The sequence below is a fragment of the Spea bombifrons genome, chromosome 8 (assembly GCF_027358695.1).
Source record: "Spea bombifrons isolate aSpeBom1 chromosome 8, aSpeBom1.2.pri, whole genome shotgun sequence".
Lineage (NCBI taxonomy): Eukaryota > Metazoa > Chordata > Amphibia > Anura > Pelobatidae > Spea > Spea bombifrons.
In genome coordinates this window covers 29693842-29715924 of record NC_071094.1, presented here as the reverse complement: position 1 = coordinate 29715924, position 22083 = coordinate 29693842, and the positions used below count along the sequence as shown (strand labels likewise).

Here is a 22083-nt window from a genome sequence, read left to right as displayed (position 1 = left end):
TTCCCAGGTTTCTCCAAGTGCCACCTTCTCCATCTTATTCCCTCTATATCAATCTCTTCCTCTTTCATCTTCCTTCCCACCTTCTCACCTCCCTCCATCTATAATTTGAGACGTATGGTTCTTAAGGGAGTCAAATAAAAAGCGGTATCTGTCAGACATGTGGATAACGCCTTGCAGACTCCAGGGGACTAGATGGGTCCTGAGTAAATTAGTCTCTTTGCCCTGCCTTAAAAATGACCTAGTAGCTGTATGGATAAGCTGTACAAGTGATAAATTCTTATCATGCAGATCTTGTATGCATTTCCTTGTAAGTATGATAAGGTCATCAATGTCTGACAGCTTGCATTCCAGCTTCAGTTGATTGTTTTAATGATGACCAGTTGCCTTAAAGACAACCGCATTGCACTTTGCTGGGATGCCAAAGATCACTATACCAAGTGGAACTTACATGCACTGTATGGACAAAAGCATCAGGACTTCTGACCATTACACCAACAGGGACTTACATGACACTGAATTCTACATATAGAGACGTTAAAATGTAGCCCCCCCCCTCCCTTTTGCAGCTTTAACAGCTTCCATTCTTCTGGGAATGTCATAAAAGTCTCTGTTGCTGTAATGGTCAGGTGTCCCAATACTTTTGTCCATATAGCGTATATATGTGATACATTCTCAACTAGATGCATATCTTTCAGATGCCTGATTGTTCAGTGTTTGGAATACCTGCCAAGACGATTACTCCTGTACGCAAAGAAAGACAAGCAGAGAACTAGGGTTCTTATTATTAGTGATCTTTGCACTCTGCTTAAAAAGTTTTTGTTTAGTAGAAATGAGTGTACTAGGGAAATATATGAACTGATACCTTCTCTATAAACCCCGAAATTATTGCTAACATACAGGTCATTTATTACTTAATTATCAGCAGGCACCCTTCTGTCTATCTAATGGATAATGTCCAAGTAGCATCATACAGAACTGTTGTTGGGACTGTTGGATTAGAACACTTGATAAATAATGAGAAGTTTGTGGTTTAACATTTTCTATACGTTGTAACCACCTGTAGATGTTTTCATAAAGGTTTTGCAAACGTTCAGTTTTTTATCTCATTAAATTTAGCTTCAGGAACTTTCTGTACTGTGTGCTTCTTTTTTTACAGTGATAGTGTGTAGTCTGACTGGTTGCCAGCCAAAATTTAATTTAATTAGGCTGTGCCTTGTGTGGGAAATAATACATAATCAACTCACACCACGTTCCAGCTCACCTCCCTTCTTCGTACCCCACCCTCCAAGTCTGAGATTTCTTACCTTCCATCAGAACATGCAAATAAAGTTAGAAGCTCCTACTAAGGTCAACATCAAGAAAGGTAACAGATCCTCTTCAAGCATAAAAGTTCTTTACAACTTCAAGAAGTTTAACATGGAATTGGTATGGTTGGAAAAATCATCATCACTGCATTGTACATATTAATGTTGTCAAAGTCCTTAGAACAAAAACATGTGCTATTTAGACATGTTAAGGTGACATCACTAAAGCTACTGTATGTGTGCGTGTGTGTGTGTATATATATATATATATATATATATATATATATATATATATATATATAAATAATACACAAATGATTGCACTCTATTTCATTTATATGGCTTTCTTAATGTTGTTAATACCACCTTTTGCCTTCTATCCATTATGTTTTACTTAAACATTTTTAACATTACATTTTGTGCTATTAAGACAGACTACTAACTTGTACAAGCTCAACAAGATATAGTTACTCAGATCGAATAACCGTTGGTTATCTTCAGAAAACATTTATTTATTCAATAAACTGAACATTGTGGGCAACAAGAAAATATGCTTATACATCTTATACAAAAAGACCATGCTAGTCAATAGCTGCGTTTTCAGAGACTCCAGCGCGTTCCACGCCATGCAGGTTGAAATGAGAATTCATGTCATGGCTTGAATAGCCAGAATTATTAACATCTCCAGAAAGTGACCAGGTAAGCACACTAGATACTGTCTGGGAGGTCTGATATGGCCCCTCTCGCTTTGATAATTAGCAATTATCATGCTTATGGGTGTCATGGTTAACCCCATTTTCCTTTACGCATGATTTTATTTCCTAGATTCCAATGCAGAATCAACCTGAGGTCCTAACACAAATTCCGGTACATCCAACCCATTGTTACGATGGGCAGTAGCACCATAGTATGTTCTATTTGTAACCAATATGTTAGACTTTCAGTATGGGAAAACAAATGTGAATATAAAAGGTTAACCATGAGTCAGAACAAAAGTCCTAGCATAATAATTTGTGGATCTGTTCCACACATGACTATCTATCTTAATCCCATTAAGTTTTTGGATGGCTCACAAACTGCGCTGTGATTGGTAGTTTGAGGCACCTTGAGATAAATTTTCTATATTCTAATCATTTGCCTTTTTCCATCTCCAGCTGTGTTTCCCACAGTAAGAAGATAGTTTACTGTAATCCTTTAATTATTTCCAGATCCTATTATAATAATCTGGAAGCCATGCATGTTCTTGTGTTTTGGTTTAGCCAAATATACTTTTCAGATTGTACTAGCATACGAAATTCAATTACACTCTTTACAGTAATATATATATAATATGTATAATATATATATATCCGTATCATCATCATCAATGCATACTGTTACTCATGAAATGTGTACTCTGTGTTTCAATCTCTGTGTAAGTTATTGTTGTATCAATGTTTACCTAAGAGCCTTGTGTTTTATGATAAAGTAATTTTACATTCTTACAAAGTACAGAAACCTTTGAATTAAAAAAAACCTCCTGTAATAGTGTGCCACGGTACAGTGGATATAAAAAGTCTACACACCCCTGTTAAAATGCTAGGTTCTTGTGATGTTAAAGAATGAGACAAAGATAAATCATTTAATGTGACCTATAACATGACCAATTCATTTACAAAACAAGCTGAAATCTTTGAGGGGAAAAATAAAACGCCCAATAACCTGGTTGCATAAGTGTGCACACCCTCTTATAACTGGGGCTGTGTTCAAAATTAACCAATCACATGCAAACTCATGTTAAATAGAAGTCACTGTGTATTAAATTAAGTATCTAGGAAAAGTCTCCTGAATAAAAAAATATATAAATGTTTCCCTAGATAAAGTGTAAGCTGGTTATATGGTTGTCACTTACATCTAACCATAGTAAAACTACACAAACTGACCCAAAACCCCTGCTTCCCAAACAGAAAAATCACTCTGCAACGCATTAAGACTGCATCCAAGTTCCCTTTAAATCTTTGGTTTAAGCCTAATTTGAAAATGTCTGCACGTCACCAGCCACAGCGACTCTCCCCGTCAGCTCTTTGGACTATTACAAGGTAAACAGTCAGTGTTCTGTTTATTAACAAAGCAATTTGGAAACCTTTACACTCCATGCTTTACCAACGTCTTGGCAAGTAAAATGTTTTTTATTAATGTATATTTTCCTTTTATTATTTTTTTATGTCTTTTTTAAGGGATATGTCTGCAAAGAAGATAGAATATCTTACAATAACAATATAGTCAATAACAAATAGTCAATAAAAAAAAAAATTAGATTGGATGTCAATAAAAATCGTTTCCGTTATCCATGAGGGAGTCGAGTAGTACTTTAATATAAAACAAATAATTGTAGGAAAAATATTCTGCTGGACGCTATGTCCCTCTTTTTTTGCTAATCCAAGCCACCCAGCCTGTGTTGCAGGCTACTGTACCAACAACATGACTTTAATCTTAACAGAGAAAAAACACTGGAAGTGCAGACAATTCCTGGAACCACCAGGTAACCAACCAACCAACCAGTCTACTTCACCGACCTGTAAAAAACATGCATTATTGACACTTTATAAACACTCAAATCCAGGGTATTTCAATAAATAAAATATGAGGTTCTATAATAATGGACCAAACTTTTAATATGTTGTAATACATACAAACAATGCTCATTTTCTTTCATATAAAATGTTTTTTTTTTTTATTCTTTCCATCAACAACAATTTGAGAGCTAGAACAGCCTCTAATAAACAGAAATATTTCTATCGTCCAACGGCTGAAGCAAAGAGATAAACAATGTGATCTATTACTGCTTTGTGAGAGGAGGATCCAGCTTATATCAGAGGATGATATCTGTGACTCTTTGGAGCTAAGATTCGGAAGCTCCAACAAGCTATAAGCCTTTATATTTGAAAATGCACATATTAGGTTTTTGGTCTCTCAAATATTCCACCTGCAACAAATATTTAGATATAATTAACAAGCTTTTGCTGGGAATAAAATGATGATGATTTCAATGTATTCAATTAACTAATGTAGTGGTGATCGCAAGTCAGTTAAGGACACACTTAAGATCCTGGCCAGCAATAAATTCGGATGATACGGATGCAAACGCTGATGGCTACAATATAATTTATAATGCTAATCTGGTTTAAAATAATATACCTATTTAAAGCATTAAAAAGCAATTATTCAGCAATTTTCTTTATATTTTAGACACGGGTCCTTAAGATGCTGAAAAGGCTCCGTTCATAAGAATTTACGCGACTCCAGCACAGTTATGACAATCTACAAATTATGGAGAGCTGGAACTCTGACACACTAAAGAACAAACAACAAAAAAGGTATTAGTTATATGTTTTAATGATGCAATAGATGTCTGGAATGTCCAAAGTTTAAACCAAGGATGATTTTAATTTTTCTTTTTTAGTTCTGGATTATCTTCCTCGTCAGTATATTCAGTTGGTTCCTCTCCTTCCTTCAAAACTTTTCCAACATAGTGATATTTAACTGGGGAAGAAGGAATAATAAAGAGTATAAGTACAACAAACTAATACACTAACACAATAAATACACTGAAAACATTTTGTAAACACATGGTGAGGAACAATGGCAGTGATTGTATAACCAAGATGAACATCACTGGATCAAAGTTTTATTATTATGTAAGAATACATAATAGCAAAGCAGAAAACAAAAGAACAATAACTTACAAGAAAACTGTGACTCCCAGTCGCTTAGTGTTTCCCGCTGAGAAGCAGTAAGGTCTGATAGGTCATCGTAGGTATCTGTAAGAGCTTCTTTATCAAGGCAGAAGGTGGCGAGACCTCTGGAGGCATCCCGCCCAGCAAAGACTCCGTACGGCCCCTCTAAACAGGGAATAAACAAATGTTAACAATATGCAAATCACACCGAAATAGAATAAATCGCACACACAGAGCAGTTTATTCACTAAAGCGAGAGTTGATGTTTTAGCTCCTTCACTATCCATTATGAAGGGCCAACCCCATTGAGCTTCCGCTGCAGAGAGAACTTGGCTAGCCCTGTACAATGTATAGTTAAATCAGCAGGGTTTCTCCAAAGTGAACTATCCATTAAAGAGGGCCAACTCTCCACTTTTCTCTGGATCCTCAAGATTGTAAGCTTGTGAGCCGGGCTCTCTCCACCTAATGTATCGGTTTGTCTTAGTCCGTCAATTCTTGTCTTGCCAGACCCCTTAAATATATGTATTGTATTACGCGCTGCGTAAATTGCTGGCGCTATATCAATAAAAGATAATTAATAATAATAATAATGAACTTGCTAGTGGTGACCCTTTATTATCAACAGTGAAGACAGAGTGAATATCACAACAGTGCTGCCAACTCTCCCTTTAGTGAATATACCCCACCGTGTGCAATGCTGCACAGAATAAAAGTTTAATGCACCCTTTATATAACTAAAATTTACATTAATATAACCTGTACACAATGTGCAGTCCGTGCACTCACAGTTGGACTGGATAAGCCTTTGGGGCATCAAGTCAGCAAGAATTTCAATAACCGAAGACCCCGATAAAATATTTACTCATATTGCCTTCAAAATGTGATTTCAATTAAAATCACGCCACATGTTTTCCATGAGTTGATCGAGATAAAAAGCGCTGTTATTTACTCAGTCCGGCACAAAGTGCAAGGTCTGCGCTCGCCAACTATGTTCCAGGGTCCCGGCCATTCAATACAAGGTTACAGCGTTACGATTCTTATCAGCGCTGTAGGTAGGAAGTCCGCGTTCGACTCCACAGATCCCGTACAGTTTACATTTCCAGATGAATTTCAAATTAATATTTGCTTGACATTTAGGCAGCATGTTGAATAAGTATGCCAATCATTATTTAAAGGGACGCTCCAGTCATCATGCACTTCAATGCATACAATAGCTTTGTGGTCCCTTTAAATTTTTTGCAGCGTCTTTCTTGCGAATACATAGGGAAATTCTGCAGAAACCCCCTCACACGCGTTTGCTCCTTAGACCCCCCCCCCCCCCGAGAACAAGGCAAGGAACCGGGGGAGCTTCTGCGGCATCCCTCCGTGGACTTGGAAGGGGAGAGCCATATGATCATTTAAATGGTGCAAGGCTATTACATGCATTAAAGTGCTTATAATGACTGGAGCGTCCTTTTAATTATCCCATGAGAACATTGCCTAAGGTATAAAGACTCAGCATTAATAGGAATTTAATGCCATAAACTATATATTCTACTTTAAAACTGGATTAGCAACTTCTGCAATTTGACACTTGACATGGCAAATGACAAAGAACTTTATGGAGGAATTATAAAACAATATTGTAAGAAGAGAGCGATTAGCACAAAGAAAAAAAAAAAAGTGAAATATACTGGGTTTTAACAACTAAGCTTTATAAAAAAATAATAAAACAACCTATAAAATGTAATAAAGGAATATTATATTGGGTCATGTGATCCTGTTCAGGTATAGGGGTTATTTTGTAACATGTCTAAGTGGCATATAAACTTACATTAACATGTCTTTAATAAGATCTCTGTATATAATATATATATCTATATATATATATATATATATATATAATAAATGATATATTTGTAAAGCCGATGTCCAGAATCTGATTAATCAGCGCTGGTTGGCCATCTCCATAACATTTTCCTAATGAAGACATAATTTAATCTTTTACATGCTTACTAATCCAGGTTTTCTGACCTTTAACACACCTTTCAAAAGTCTACGGTGTTACATAATATGGATTATAATCCCTTTTATGGATGGCAGCGGCCCCTGTACAGGTTTACTGCGCCACAGGAATATTCAAGGAGGCGCTATGACAAAAACAGATATTAAGACAAATCAGACCATGTTAACCAGTTAGGGTCCCATTAAACATTCTGCTTTGTCAGAGGTGTGAAGCGTGTGGCCACATCCGACCCTGAACCATACTTCACACAGAAAGGTAGAATTTGAAGGCAGATAAGAAACATTTGGTTCATTTTTTTTTTACAATGTAAAGACTTAATTAGTACTTGTTCTTGTCTTAGATTCAGGATAGCTTTATGTCTAGACACCACGTTATCTCGCTGTATTAGCCTCTACCACTTCTGTTGGGAGGCTGTTCCATTTACCTACCACCCTTTCTGTAAAGTAAGAACTCGCTCTTTGTGCCGCAGCGGTGGCTGGAGTGTCTGTGAATGCCTGTTGTGGAATCTCTTTCTGGGTGATTATGTGTGAGTCTCTCTGGCTTGTGTCTGCCTGGGAGCAATGGGAGTTAAGTTCTGTTCTCGCGCATGCTTGTAAGGGCTGTCGATCGTGTTATTCCATGCATGCCTGCCCCTGATTTTTGGGAGTTGTGTCCTCCTGTTTTGAATTTTGTGAGTGCAGGCGAGAGTGAAAATGTAGCGTGGGTTTAAACTTGCAAATCAAACTCAACTTTAACTAAACAAATAAATCCCATTTTTTAGAAACTTTTTAACATGTTCCTCACCTGGACCATAAAACTTCTTGCCCCTGGTAACATCGAAAACCTTGCCGTTAATCGCCATCAAAATCCGGGGGTTCTTTGTGCCGTCGAATTCTTTAAGTTCCGCCAAAGTAAAGTCTCTTTTTTTCATCTTGGGTAACCGTTCCTCGCTGTTCTCCTCGGAAGTTTGGGGTTTGTCTCCCCGGACTATTTTATACAGAAGATACAAACACAGAAACAAGAGACAGATATTCAAGGGAGACGTGAAAATCTCCTGCAATATGCCTTCTTCAGCCATTTTCTTTTATCGTGGGTTTCGGAAGCCAAACATCCGATGGTTTCTCTACCTATTTGAATTCCCCCTGCAAAGAAGAAGGCAATATAAATAAGAGCAATGGCATCCTCAGCGCGGACGGCATGCAGGGAGGAAAGCTTTGTTACATTTACATGGTTACTGTGGCAGAGCAGTCATTAAGGCTGATTATATACACAACGCTGGTGAAGCCCAAACTGAAAGCCTATTGCAGAAAGCTGAAGCCCGTGAATGCCAAGCGCCCACCGAAGCTCTCCCTTACCCTGGCCGTGTCAGCGTCGTGCTCTGCGAGGCTGCAGCTTATTGCACTGTCACTCCCAGCTCTGCACAAAACCTGGAGCCAACTGGCAGGACCGGCTAATGTTCCAGCATTCCTGTGTGCACAGGAAGAAGAGGCGTGCTATCCCGGCCACACTGGGGCAAATGTTACTGCGTGTGCCACTAATGCACTATTCCACATTCATATTCATCGCCCCGCTCGTATTGGATAGAAACATAGAATCTGATGGCAGATAAGAACCCGTTTCACGCTTAGATGCAGCTTTATGCCTGTCCTGTGCATGTTTATATTCCCTTACTGCAGTAGCCTCTACCACTTCTGATGGGAGATTGTTCCATTTATCTACCACCCTCTCAGTAAAGTAAAACGTCCATACATCTAAGCCTTAGATTATGGCCTTTTGTTCCAACATTTCTACTTATTTAGGGGGAAAAAAAGCTTTCCTCCTGCAATTATTTATATTTGACATAAAATCAGAGATATTGTTGTAGTTTCTTCTCGTTCTGTTGACTCAGCAGCTCTGCTTCAGCCGTACAATAGTGTGATTGTAAATGTGGCCGTTAAGTGGAGACAATGTGTTCCATTATTACCCCATTGGGGGCCACTGAGTGTTTATTATTGTAAACAATGTTTCAATGAAGTAAACAGTATGGGAACTGGCATCAAGATTGTTAGAAAAAAAAAAAAAAAATATATATATATATATATATATATATATAACAAAATAGAGGCAATGATGTCTATGCAAAAAAAAACCCCAGAAACTAAGGGTTAACAAGGAACGCGGCAGTGTCTTACTGCGCATGCGTAAAGTCAACCTGGTCCCTCCCCTTCTGCCTGGGACAGATTCCAACTCCAGGAAGTTAGGTCTGTGTCTACGCAAAGCACATTTGTAATATCTTTATCAACAATATAAAAATAGACACTTCAATGCAACAGACTAATAAAGAGAAATGATTAGCTACAGAACTGACATGGTGCCACTGCTGTACATTAAGACGAGACTTAACTTAAAGTGATCAGAATCATTGAGCGTATTAAATGAAGTGGACTACAATTCCCATCATGCACAGCAAGCCCAGAGCCGGATTAGTATGACGGGAGCCTGTAGTCCCCAGACGCCGTGAGGTTTATGCGCCTATAAAATAGCGAGCACACGTGATTTGCGGCGCGCGGCAGCGTTAAACAATATTTGGAGGGGCGTGTCATCGGTTTAGTCAATGAGGAAAGAGAAAACATGGGCGAAATCTACCAATCAGCATCAGGCACCAGACGCTGACCTGCGAGGCATGTTCTAAAGAGGGAATAATGTATAATCGCTGCCCGCGCTCTTCGCAGTGAGGGCATGAAGCTGCCCTGCGTGCCCGTCCTGCCACGAGTGGATGAGTCCCTATGGCAAGCCTGAAGCGGGACAGCAGGCTGACCTCCCTGCAGAGCTCGCTATGTGGGGCTGCAGCCGGGGTACTGAGCCGCTCTGCCACCGCCCCTCTGGATGTGGTGAAGATACTCGCCCAGGTGGGCACTTTCCATTCCAAGGAGGGCTTCTTAAACACTTTCCACCTGCTGTGCAAGACGGAGGGAGTGCGGGCTCTGTGGAAGGGTAACCTCACTGCCTGTGTGCGCCTGTTCCCTTACAGTGCTGTCCAGCTGGCAGCCTATAACAGGTAGGCACTTCCTGCAGGGCTGCCCGGGTACCCGGGGGTTACACGTCCTATCCTGCACCGTGTGCTCTCTGTGTAAGTATTGATTGGATTTCATACAGGATCCGGCTGCTTATTGGCTGGAAGGAGAACACACAATTCACCGGGTTCTCTCAGCTGCTGCAGCACCTCTTCTGCCAAACGTGACCATAGTCTGCTGAGAGTCGCTGTTTAGAAGCGATGCAGGCTGCGTGTTAGATCATTTCTTTATGCTAAATATGAGCGTCGGTGGGTTCTTAAACCAGCGTGTATAGAATATACAGATCTGAGCATTCGCTGTTCTGCTTTCTTATGTGTCACAGAGTGGGAAGGTGGTCTGTGGGGGGCTCACTGTTAGAGATGTGAAAGCCCTTTTCACTGGCGCTAGATTAGGAGGATCCAGGCGATCCATACAGTGTGATGGTTGCCTGTGGCACAGAATTGTTTCTTCAGCCCAGGCGCTACCAGAGCTGGATTTTGACTTCTCAACATCTAGATCCCGCATTACTTGGTGAAGACCTGGGCTTCACCTGCTTCCCCCAACGTGAGTAACACTGTATCAACAATGCAGCCCTTTCCAGTGACTTGGTATATTAATGCATTCATTCAGGTACTTGCTGGAGTTATGGGCACAGGCTGCATGTTCCCCAAACATCGCTTCCATAGATCCACCGTTCACGGATCTCGCTGGAGAGAACGCAGCCCAAATAATTAGTCTCCGCGAACGTGTTGGTGCTTTCTTCATACCAGCTGTCCCTCAGTGCTCTATAATAATGGTTTTCAGATCTGTGCTTTCAGCTGCTGGCTCAGCACCGTGATGCTAAGCAGCGCAAACCTTTATTATACATTTCCATATATATTATGTATATATACATATTACTAGCCGTCCCTGGAACACTGGGTGAAAACATTGGCGGAAAAGCCACTGGCTTTTGGTTTTACATGAATGCACATGGAGGTGAATTAATAACGGTAAATGCTTGTTTATTTTCCATCTTCTAGCTGGGTTACTGTAGGTTAAATACTTAGGGGTTGGTACGCAGAGCGCCGCTCCATCCGATACTGTTATTGGCAGCATCACTTGCACAACATGACCTTCTTCATGCCGAGGGAACACTAGCTAAAATAGAACTGCTGCTATATGGATTTCTGTCCAGCACAATCCATATAGATATATATATCTATATATATATATATATATATCTATATATATATATCTATATCTCTCAAAAACATGTATGTATGTGTTGTAACAAATATGTAATACTTGTATATTGTGGTTCTGTCAGGAAAAATACGGTAGATTTCATTTACTGAATTTTAAAATTGTTCTTAAATCGGAATGCGCTGTAACGCTGTTTATGTAGCAAATGTATCTGTTCTTTTAAAAAATGTGTTGTAATACAATGTCTAAGGGCTCTAACCCCATATTTTTACATTAAGTATCTTTTTTTTTTTAAATGTTTTTTAAAAAATAATCAAATTTGTGAAGAACTGATATACCTCTTACAGATACCCCCGAGCTTCTTTGCAGGTCTTCTTTCCGTAATTTACCTATCCATTGGCTTCTAGTGGGAGCATCCCTCGTATATTTGGGGCATCGCGGGTTTCGTCAGACCCCTGTTACCTTCAGTTTGGAGTTAATGAATGTAATCCTTTTTCTTGGCCCTTATACCTTTTTGTTGTCTTTTGCACCTTATTGTGTGTCTGCCATTCCTTCCCTCTTTCGATGCGTCTTTGCACTGGCCCTTTTGTTAAAGTGCCTCATCTCTGTTGACCCTTCCATAAGTAAAATAGAAGCGAATACCCCAAGGTGTATTACACTAAAAGAAACTCTTGTCTTTAAAGCCCAGCCCCGTAGGAAGCGATGCGTGATATCGTGTGTCATAGAGCTGTGAGTAGTTATATGCTGTTCATCGGCTGTTTCTGCACTTCCGTGTTAGAAATACCCACTTTTTTTTTTTTTTTTTTTTTTTTTTTTTGTCTTCTTTTCAGAGCAATTAGAGCAGAATCCTGATAGTTGGAATGATTCTATGCAAAATGCCTGGTCGGATTCAGATTCCAGAGCTATAGATTAGGAATTCAGTGGATTCTTACGTTAGTATAATAGTGATTGTAATTGTTGCTGTGATCACGTCTTCATACTGGGGTTGGGCGCATCCATTTTTTCTGGGTGGAATATCTTGCAAGATTTTCTACCCAGAAAAAAATGGCTGCACACAACCCCAGCCTCAATGCATTCTTCAAGTAGAACAAACTTGGTGTCTATGCTTGTAGCGTTAAGATGAATGCTGATGAAATGAATAATTGTTTGGATAAAGATATCTTATTGTGTATTTTTTTTTTTTCTTGTTCCAGGTTGACGTTGATGTTTATGGATGACCTGGGGCAGATCTCACAGTGGAAAGCCATCGCTGCGGGAAGTCTGGCTGGAATGGCAGCAGCAGTTGTCATCTATCCCACTGATGTCGTTAAAACAAGACTTATCATACAGAACAGCTTAGAACCTACGTACAGGGGGATCGTTCATGCCCTGTGTTCTATATATTATCAGGAGGGATTCCGGGCGTTGTATCGAGGCGTTTCCCTGTCGGCAATTGGTAAGACCTGTTTAGTTGAATGGAGTCATGCGGTTCATTATATGCTTTAAAATCATACCTTATTGCAAACAATGAAAATTTAGTGAGGGGGTAGCAAGCAGCTTCGATCTTAATGCTATTTGTGTGTAAACTGGTTTTATTTCCAAACAATTCGACTAACTATAGCAGAAGGTTTCTGGAAACCCAAAATATGCACGCAATTAACCCTGTGTAGGATACGAAACAATATTACCTTGGCTTTCTTTTTCTTCTAGGAGCAATTCCGTTTTCAGCTGGCCTATTTTTTCTGAACGCCAGTTTGGACAGACTCTGGCAGGATCCCGGCGTCCGCCTCACACCCCTGCAGAATTTTATTAATGGCTGTTTAGCAGCTGGCGTAGCGCAGACCTTATCTTTCCCCTTTGAAACCGTAAAGAGAAAAATGCAGGTAATTTCTGTTTATCTGTCCTTTTCAAAGTGCCGTAATGCTTAAAATGTTTCTCCTCTCTGCAAATCAAAAGTGTCGATGGATGGTGCTGAGGGATAGAAGTTAAAAATGTTTTTAATTATCAAAAACCTTAAGCCCCAAAATTCTCTTTTCTTAAATGAAACAGAAAACCAGAAGAGTGTTTCATGTGTAGGCTTCCCTTGGTGCGTTCATACCTTGCGTTATGGCTAAACCACCTACCATAGATTCTTCTTATATAGAATATTATTTTCATAACATACAGTGCATGTATGTAAATGTTGCTGTTTATTAACAGAGGTAGAATGGCTTCAGTTGAAAAAGCCACAAGGCCCAGTTCTATATTGATGCAAGCAGGGATGCTGTGGCCCAGTGGCGTCACTAGGGGTGCGCGGCGAGTGTTTTCTTTTCATTCCTCACACAGGCGCAGATCTTGCTTTCTTCCATCCAAGACTGTTCCAGAATCCAAGGTTTAAACTCTGGCGGGGGTTGAGCGAGACAGCATTGGGACCAGTCAGAGCTGACACAACACAATGACGTATGGCAGGGGTGTCCAACCTGTGGCCTTCCAGCTGCTGCAGGACTACCCATTATCTCCCATAATGCTCTTTCAGCTAAGGGGCTGGCTGAGGAGTATGGGAGATGTAGTCCTGCAGCAGCTGTAGGGCCACAGGTTGGACACCCCTGACATATGGGAAGAGGTCCATGGGGTTGACACCAAGAATTATCACACTGGGTTACACCACCTTGAAAACTGGCAGTGGAGAACGTTTCCTTTGTTCACATCTTCCCTTGTTTTGCCGGCTACTGCGTGGCATCGCTGCTTTACTCTTGTACTTAGAGCCCTCGCCATCTATAAAGTTCAGCTAAACCATGCAACTATTCATAAGAAATAAACCAAAAATTGCTTTATTCACAGATATGTGTTCTCTATTTTTGATAGGCTCTAGACCTGCCCGTTATTTAAACTTTCCACTGAAACCTTGATTAAGGAAAAGCCTCCCTTGGAGCAATAATACCCGTATAATAATACTAATCTGTAGTAAGTAAAAGCCTTCTTATTTTTAGCTGTACTCATTAGTAGGGATATAACTGAAGAGTTTTATGTCTATAAATCTAGAATATATTGAAACTATACATTCTTTTAACAGCTAGCGATAACACAATTTAAAGGGATAACTTGCTACTGTAGCTTTTAGCATATTGTAACCAAATTCATTAATTAAAAATACTCAAAGCTTATGGCTTTTTGTTTTACAATCAGTGTATTTGTTTTGGGTTTAAAAGCCAACCAAACTCATGGGAAGCTGAGATCTGCCTATTGACGGGACAATATTATCTTATCAGTTTCCTGCCTGGGAGTTCTCTCTTCTTGCTTTGACCCACCCTTAAAAAGAGGTTCACTCACTAAAGAGGAAGTTTGTAGGAGAGTAGAATGTTGACATCCCTTTTAACTCTGTTCTAAGCGCAAGTATAAAAGGAACATAAAACAAAAATGTATTGGGTGAATGTTCGATATAATATCTGTATATGATTTATCAATGGAAGTAAGATTATTTTAATGCACGCATTTTCTAAATGCTGAAAATATATATATTAAAGTTGAAAAAAAAACACACAAAAAAAAAACACCACACAAAAAACTAGATTTTCCAGCTGAGCTTTTGTCGGGCTTTATATCTGAGGGTACAGAAGGTGCTGTAATGAATATTAGCCAGCAGGTGGAGCTATTGGACAGTAAAAATGCTTCATGATTGTGTATGTTGCCTAGACAACCTGTCTAACGTTCTGGAAGCAAAGTGGTTTTAAGGAATAATGTATGGAGCGACTTCTAAGTCCGTGTACTTATTTATGCGTTGCCTTAATCAAATGCGGCTGGAGCATGTAGGTTTGTATGCCACGTTGCGTAATAATGCACAGATGGTTGCAGATATGTATCATGTGATTCGGCATTAAGCTCCAAGCTCTTTCGGTAATAGCAATTTATTGACCAGGCTATTAGGTCCTGGCACAAAGGCATTGTAAGGTCTCTATGACCTGCCTTTGGTGCCGATAATGTCTGGGCTTAAAAAATACAACATATTCTCCAAATTCATTTTACACAAAATGCTGCTCAGTGTCAGAAGTCTGTAGATTTGGGACGAAGGAGGTTCAGCAAAATCAAACTTAGGGGAGTAGGAATGGACAATAATGCGGTTGAAGGGACGTAGGAATATAATTTAAGTCCCTTATCAGATATATTCCATGGATTCAAAGAGTGAGAGAATTATTTTGCTGGAAACTTGTTTTTTTTGTCTTTTTCCCCCCAGTTTCCAAGTTAAGCTTCTCAAGAGACCTAAATCTTATAATCTGATCTCCAAACATTATTGGAGAATCACTCTTATGAACCGCTTATAACTAAAAGCTATTATGCGTTACGTGAGGTCATGTTGATTTAAATTGAGTAGGTGCTAAAAAGAAGTAACGTCCCCTTCCTCTCTTCGCAGTGTGCAAATCTGTTTACTAACATGCTTCTGTGAATGACTTGTGACATTTTTCAGGCATTGGGAATGTCAGCAATTTAGAATTTTGTCCAGTAGAGAAATCTGCTCCCACGATGACATTTTCCCAAAAGTCAGTCTTTCCTTTCAAACGTTCTATAAAAATGGCAGGGGAATGGCGTACAGAACTAGAGGTGGTTCTATGTATATTTGCAAACTAACTGCAATTCTACAAACTAACCAAATTTTAATACATTTTTCCAAAAGAAAAATAGTCTTGTTTTCAGATTAAGATCTGAGACCCACATTATGGGTAACTTGGGGAAACGTGACTGATTTCTCTCGCCTGTTCTCATTCTTGCTGGCTGGGGTGAGGAGAAGGGAGAAGCTTATATGATGCTGGTCTCATCTTCTGAAACTAAATATTGTCAACACAATAACACCTAACGCCAAACAAGAAAACATAAACATGCAGCTATAATTGTATTTTGTGTCCATTCATACCCATGACATTTGAGCCGAGTATATACATGTTTGCCACTCTTTTACAAAATGTTCAAATATAAAACATTCTTTTATACGATGAGAATGTGGGAAATGATGGGATTATGTCTAGTGTGGGTTTTAAAATCTATTTGGGCATCTTTTCTTTTAGGGCCTTTTATTTCTTGGTTTAGGAGAAAAAGCAATGTGACTTGGTAGAATGCCAGCTCGCCTTTCTTATGATAAGCTGGTATTGATTGCATTTGAAGTATTTGCTTTTACATCCTAAGGGATTCTATTCTAAATACGAATTAAAACTCTGCAGTCTCCTTTTGTGCATATTACAATGCAAAAAAAGCAATTTTTTTTTTAGCAAAGGCATTACAGTGTGTGTGTGTGTGTGTGTGTGTGTGTTGTGTGTTTTTTTTTTTTTTTTTTTTAATTTTTTTTATTATTATTTATATATATATACTGTATTATCCACTGCATTTTTATTTTCTGCTGCTTAGGTACTAGGTTGCTAGCTGAACTTGCTTATCCAGTTGTCATGATCTTTAGCCTCGCTGGAGAAAAATCAGGGTGACCTTTGATCAAACAGCATTCATATGAACTGTACAACCCTGTCACTAAACCTCCCAGGTGTTGGCTTTTCTGTTGCCCGCTGGGACTGTGCACTCGGTGTGTGTGTGGGGGGGGGGGGTAATACCGTGCACTCGGTGTGTGTGGGGGGGTAATACCGTGTGCTCGAGAAGCTGGCCACACCAATTGATTTAGGATAATCTCTGTAGGGTCCAGCCGTTACGAGGGTCCTTGTTGTCGATGCATGTCTATAACCTCCTTAGACATAAATGATTTTGGAGAGAGCTGTAGGACGCTGGGTAATAACCTGAAGCTGTTCAGTTGGGTGATTTGTAGTAATGATGTTATACCAGACATCAGCTGTTTTACTTACATATTTAATTCATATATCAAGAGAGGGATTGAAACATACAAGTGTTATGTTAATGAAGCTTAAAATAAATTATTTTAATATATTTAAGCAGTAGATGCATGCACCAAAGTAAGAGTCTGTGACCAGGCGTGACTGTGAGGCCTCTGCCGTGAAAGTAGTGAGGCTCGTTGTGTCTTGATGCAGGTTAAATATTTGCTTAAGAGTTGTTGAGACGTATGCAGTCACGAGGGCTTTAGAAAAGTGTAGCTGCATTTGGGATATTATACATTTAATTACTGGTGTAAACTTCCTTAGAAATTGTGTTATCATGTTTAGTTGTGTTTATTGCATGGTGCACTCCCTGATTATTGATAGTGTTTATGAAGCGGTGGAATGGAAATCGCCTGCTACTTTGCTGCTGAATTCAGCCCAAGGTCAAGAACTGGCAGCTGTAACAGTCATTGTAACAGATAATTTCTGCAAGTCCTGAATGTGACGCAACTGTTTATCGGACGTCCTGTCATCCAGATGGATTGGCGGTTAACTGTGGACCATGTCTTATGTGCTGGTGGGAAAGCTTTGGTAGTTTTTACCTTCATCCCAAAGTGTTTTGGGGTAAAGACGTTACTAACCTGTGATTTGTCTGATCTCCCCCAGTTCTTCTAGGTGGTGAGGCAGTGTGGTGCGTTGAATATACCTTTAACATTCTATTGTAGGGATATGAGGCTGGCCTATGGGGCTCGTAGTTAGTTGTAGTTTCCTCATTAAAGTCTCCTCAACCTGTTTTAAGGTTCATGAACTCCCAACTTGCTCTTTCAGTAACTGGTGGATTGGTCGGGAAGACGGATTGAAGTACCTGTGTTGAAATGACCTTGAAAACCTAACCAGTTAGGGGCATTTGAGAAATGTTGGGGCAACCGAGACTTGGCAGACAGGACAGAAACTCTAACGGTATTTTAAGGTTGCGTTCCTGCAGTCTAACTATAGTGTCCAACCTTCTAGAAGTCATGTGCACAGAGGGAATAGTAAAATTCCAGGGAGCTGTCTGGGTGGACCAAGAAACGCACCAGACCCTAGTTTAAGGAGAACAGCACAGCCTGTATCTCTAGTATCACAAATGATTGAGGAGAACAATGCTAGTGATCACATAAAACTGCTACGAGTGATTCACCCATATTGTAAAACATAAATTATTAGAAAAATTGTATATGTGTGTATGATCAGCATGGGGGGGGGTGTTATATGTTCCCCAAGAATGTCTGTCTGCCAATTCTCAATAAATACACAATGTCACACCAAAAGTGACCTTTCCAGGTGTGGTTCCCTATTCCATACACAGTATGTAATGCACAACAAACTCCCAGAAAGTGAAAGTGCGCTCGGTGTAAATCTAATAAACAATCCACGCAAAACCTGACATGACATCCCCCGGCTCAATTAATTTGATAAGATACCTTGAGAAAGGCAAAAATTAAAACACAATAGTGCAATACAGTACAAATAAATATTCCCTCCCCAACGTTGGATGTGCTCACAAAGGAAGAAGGTAATATAAGCTCCTCAAAAGGTAAATCCCGGACCTCCAGGTGCCTTCAGGTATGCTGTAATTAGTCTCCTCAACAGAAGATAGATAGATCCTCAACAGATAGATAGAATAGAATATTTAAAATCGCGAATATGAAATAAATAATGCTGCAGTCTGCGTTTCGCTCGTTTAGAGCTTCAGCCAGGCGAAATGCGTAGCGTATCAGACGGCAGCATTATTTATTTCATATTCGTGATTTTAAATATTCTATTCTATTGAGGAGTTACTCCCCCATGCTTGAAGGCACCTGGAGGTTTGGGATATACCTTTTGAGAAGCCAATTCTCAATGTTTGTGGAAAAACAAACCGGTAATTAAGGAGAGACGAAAAACTGGTTGCTTTGCAAGGGGAATTACCACTCTATGTGGTCTCCAAACTGCAATTCAGCAGCCTATGTCTTAATAAACACCACTACTCATCCATTTCTACATTTTGTGCAAATAGTACATGAAACAGACAAGGCTGTAGGAGTGGAATTCTTGTGGATACAGGGTAAGTAGGTAGCACAAGGCTATATATATATATATATATATATATATATATATATATATATATATATATATATATATATATATATATTATATATATATATATATAATATATAATATATATGAGAGTTTTGGGGGGCCTACAAAAGGCCTAGTACTTTTTGTTTCCAATATCTTAAAACTATGGCGTTTCCTGAAATAAAGACTGAGCTAGTCCTGCGTAGTGTAAACATTACTGACCTCAGGAAATCTTACTGATTTTAAGTATTATCTAGTGCTAACTCGGCAAACATTGTAGGACACGCTCGCTGGAGTTGGTCCTTCATTATATATAATGAGGTTCATGAGATTTAACAAGAACGGTTCTACAAACTCCTGCTTAAATGAAAAACGTTTAGTCCGCCATCTCCAAATGGCGGAGAATTTGCAGTAATGTAGCAGGGTTGTTATCTGAGCCTGTCTGTCCTTCACGTATAAAACAAGAATAACCAGTTCAGGGCGTTAGTTGTACATACTGAATTTATTTCCAAGGGAGTACCAAGTACTATGATTTCATTACTCTGGTCTCTAACTCCACAGAAATACCTTGAAATATGTATGGAGTGAAGGTTGGATTGTGGGGATCATGGAATCCTTCCTGCGGCTTTCATCTGTTCATTGCATTTATCTTATCTCTCCTAGGCACAAAGCCACCTCCTTCCTCATTGTGGAGGAGTTGATGTCCACTTCAATGGGATGGTTGATTGTTTTAAGCAAATTGTGAAGTTAAAGGGAGTGATTAGCCTATGGAATGGACTCACTGCAAACCTGCTGAAGGTGATTGACTCATTTATTTGGATTTCTTTCTCATGGGGTTGCCACCAGCCACACATTCCAAGTAAAATGCTATATGTATATTTTTCAAAACTAACTGATTTGTAGTACATGATCTAGATTCACCATGGGGAGAATAAGATCTTGCATATTTTGAAAGTCACTTTTTTTTTTTTTTTATATATATATATATATTTTTTTTACAGGTCGTGCCATACTTTGGCTTGATGTTCTGCACGTTTGAGTATTGCAAACGATTCTGTCTCTATCAAAATGGCTACATTGTGTCCCCACTGAGCTATCAGCTGACTCCAGGAGTAGATCAAAGCCTCCGTCCGCAGGAACTTCAGGAGCTTCGCAAGTTTATAAGAGCGAAGAGCTACACCAGCAGAAATCCTTCATTAAAGAGCTGAGAGCGATGGAAAGAGTCCACCTCTCGTTGCCCAGCATTGATACTAACCAAAGCCACTGCAGAGCTACAAGCAGCCACTGTCAAGCTCGTGATACACGGAGGTTTGGTGACAGATGGGCAGAGAAGCAGCTCTTGGCTTGTAGAGCTATTTTAGCAAAGTAGCCCCTAAAGCTGAACCGCAGTGGAGTAATTTTGTGCACAGTAAGCAGGGGCAGCTGTTCATATCACATACCCCCTCCTCTCCTGAAACTATTATTATTTTATATAGTGGCAATGATGATTTCACAAAAATAAAAAAAAATCTTACCTAGTAGGGTAAAATGTGTTTTGGGTTTTTTTTTTTTAAACGCTAGCAAACATTTGATGATCCTCCCGTCTAATTTCTGGGTACTCTGTTTATAATATATTATTTGCATGTGATTACAGTGAGTGTTGATTTAGGTATATAATAGATATACCAGTCAGGGGGAGGCTGAACCACAGAAAAAATATTAAAAAATTGACATTTTAAAGCAAATTTGATGAAAGCAACTTGCATGGCAAATTCACAGCCATAAGAATGTGATGGTGACGGGGAGTTCGAAGGATGGTAGCTGTCTACATACCTGGCCTGGCACAGATTATTTACAATTACTGGTTGAGAGCTTGAAGTTTATGTATGGGTTGATTCATTTGTTTGAGACGCTTAAGTTAAAGACCGCTATACGTGGCTGCACTTAATTGTGTAGAAACAAATGAATGGGGGGGGGTCTGCAATCCCCCACTCCCCCATACATTTTCCTTTTACCCCCTAGCTATTTTTTGTGCGTATGATATACTTGCCAGTCGGCTCCACGAAACCGCTGTTAATGCTGTGCCCTGGAATATGACATACCACGGTACTTTTACAGTTTGCTCTTGTGTCGCTCCGGGGGGCCTGATCACCCTGTGCCATAGTCATGTGCTGGAAAATGAGCCTGGCAATATGCCTCTGGCCAGGGTATGCACATAAGGTGGGTTTTCAACGTGTATCATTTTTTTTTGGGGGGGGGGTGTAATCTGGAAACACATTTCCATTATTTAGTGTATTAAACTGTAAAAGGTAGGTTTGGCTGTATATGTTCCCCATCAGCGGATCGCTGTGAAGAGCTCGCTTCAAACATCGTCGGGTTGGGGAGACCAACTATGTGACTTCTATGTTAATCGGTGGATGTAACCTGCTCCAGCCAGCAGTCTAACTTTTCTCGCAGTAAAGCGGGAGTTGTAACAAGTTTTTCTGGCCACACAGCTCTAAGATACAGGGCTAATTTGCCAAAACAAAAGGACACCTGATTTTTAGGGCCATGCTGTAGGTTTGAATGCACTTTGCTGGTCATTATCGAGAGCCATTAGTAGTGTTTCTTCGGTATTAATGGTTGAGCTGGCCCTGCATAATGCATGATTCAATCTGTAATAGAGAAGGGACTGGGTCCGTAATGCGTTACTATTGATCGGTAGGATAGATTTAAAATCACAGACATTAACAAACTGGTAGGAAAGGAGAAGAGGGCCCTGCCCCTGTGAGCTTACAATCTAACCAAGCGGTTCCTCCAGCGTATCGCTATCCTATAGTGAAGTCAAGGAGCTGAAACACAGCTCTCCGTTTGGTGAATAGGTCGTATTCACTAAAGTACAGTAAATGCGGTTATTGCCAGGCTTGGTGTGCCTCCATTACCATCAAACCTTTTAAACAGCCCTGGACTTCCATGACCCCTCAGCAACAATATACAATGGTAGTTCATCGTACCCCAGCTACCCAGATCCCCCCAGTG

At 39.7% G+C, this 22083-nt stretch overlaps 2 protein-coding genes across 2 annotated transcripts; one reads left to right on the top strand and one right to left on the bottom strand.

Annotated features, from left to right (window-relative positions):
* Positions 1–4661: 4661 nt before the first annotated feature.
* Positions 4662–8479, bottom strand: PGRMC1 (progesterone receptor membrane component 1). Its single transcript, XM_053472809.1, has 4 exons — positions 8360–8479; positions 7809–8146; positions 5030–5185; positions 4662–4826 (listed from the first exon to the last, which is right to left on the bottom strand). The coding sequence occupies exons 2-4, from the start codon at positions 8080–8082 to the stop codon at positions 4729–4731; spliced, it is 528 nt and encodes a 175-aa protein (XP_053328784.1). The 5' UTR covers positions 8083–8146; positions 8360–8479; the 3' UTR covers positions 4662–4728.
* A 1118-nt stretch (positions 8480–9597) lies between these two features.
* Positions 9598–20614, top strand: SLC25A43 (solute carrier family 25 member 43). Its single transcript, XM_053473578.1, has 5 exons — positions 9598–10041; positions 12415–12656; positions 12911–13083; positions 19750–19884; positions 20088–20614. Exons 1-5 carry the CDS (start codon positions 9770–9772, stop codon positions 20292–20294), a joined length of 1029 nt encoding a protein of 342 aa, XP_053329553.1. The 5' UTR covers positions 9598–9769; the 3' UTR covers positions 20295–20614.
* The last annotated feature ends 1469 nt before the right edge of the window (positions 20615–22083 follow it).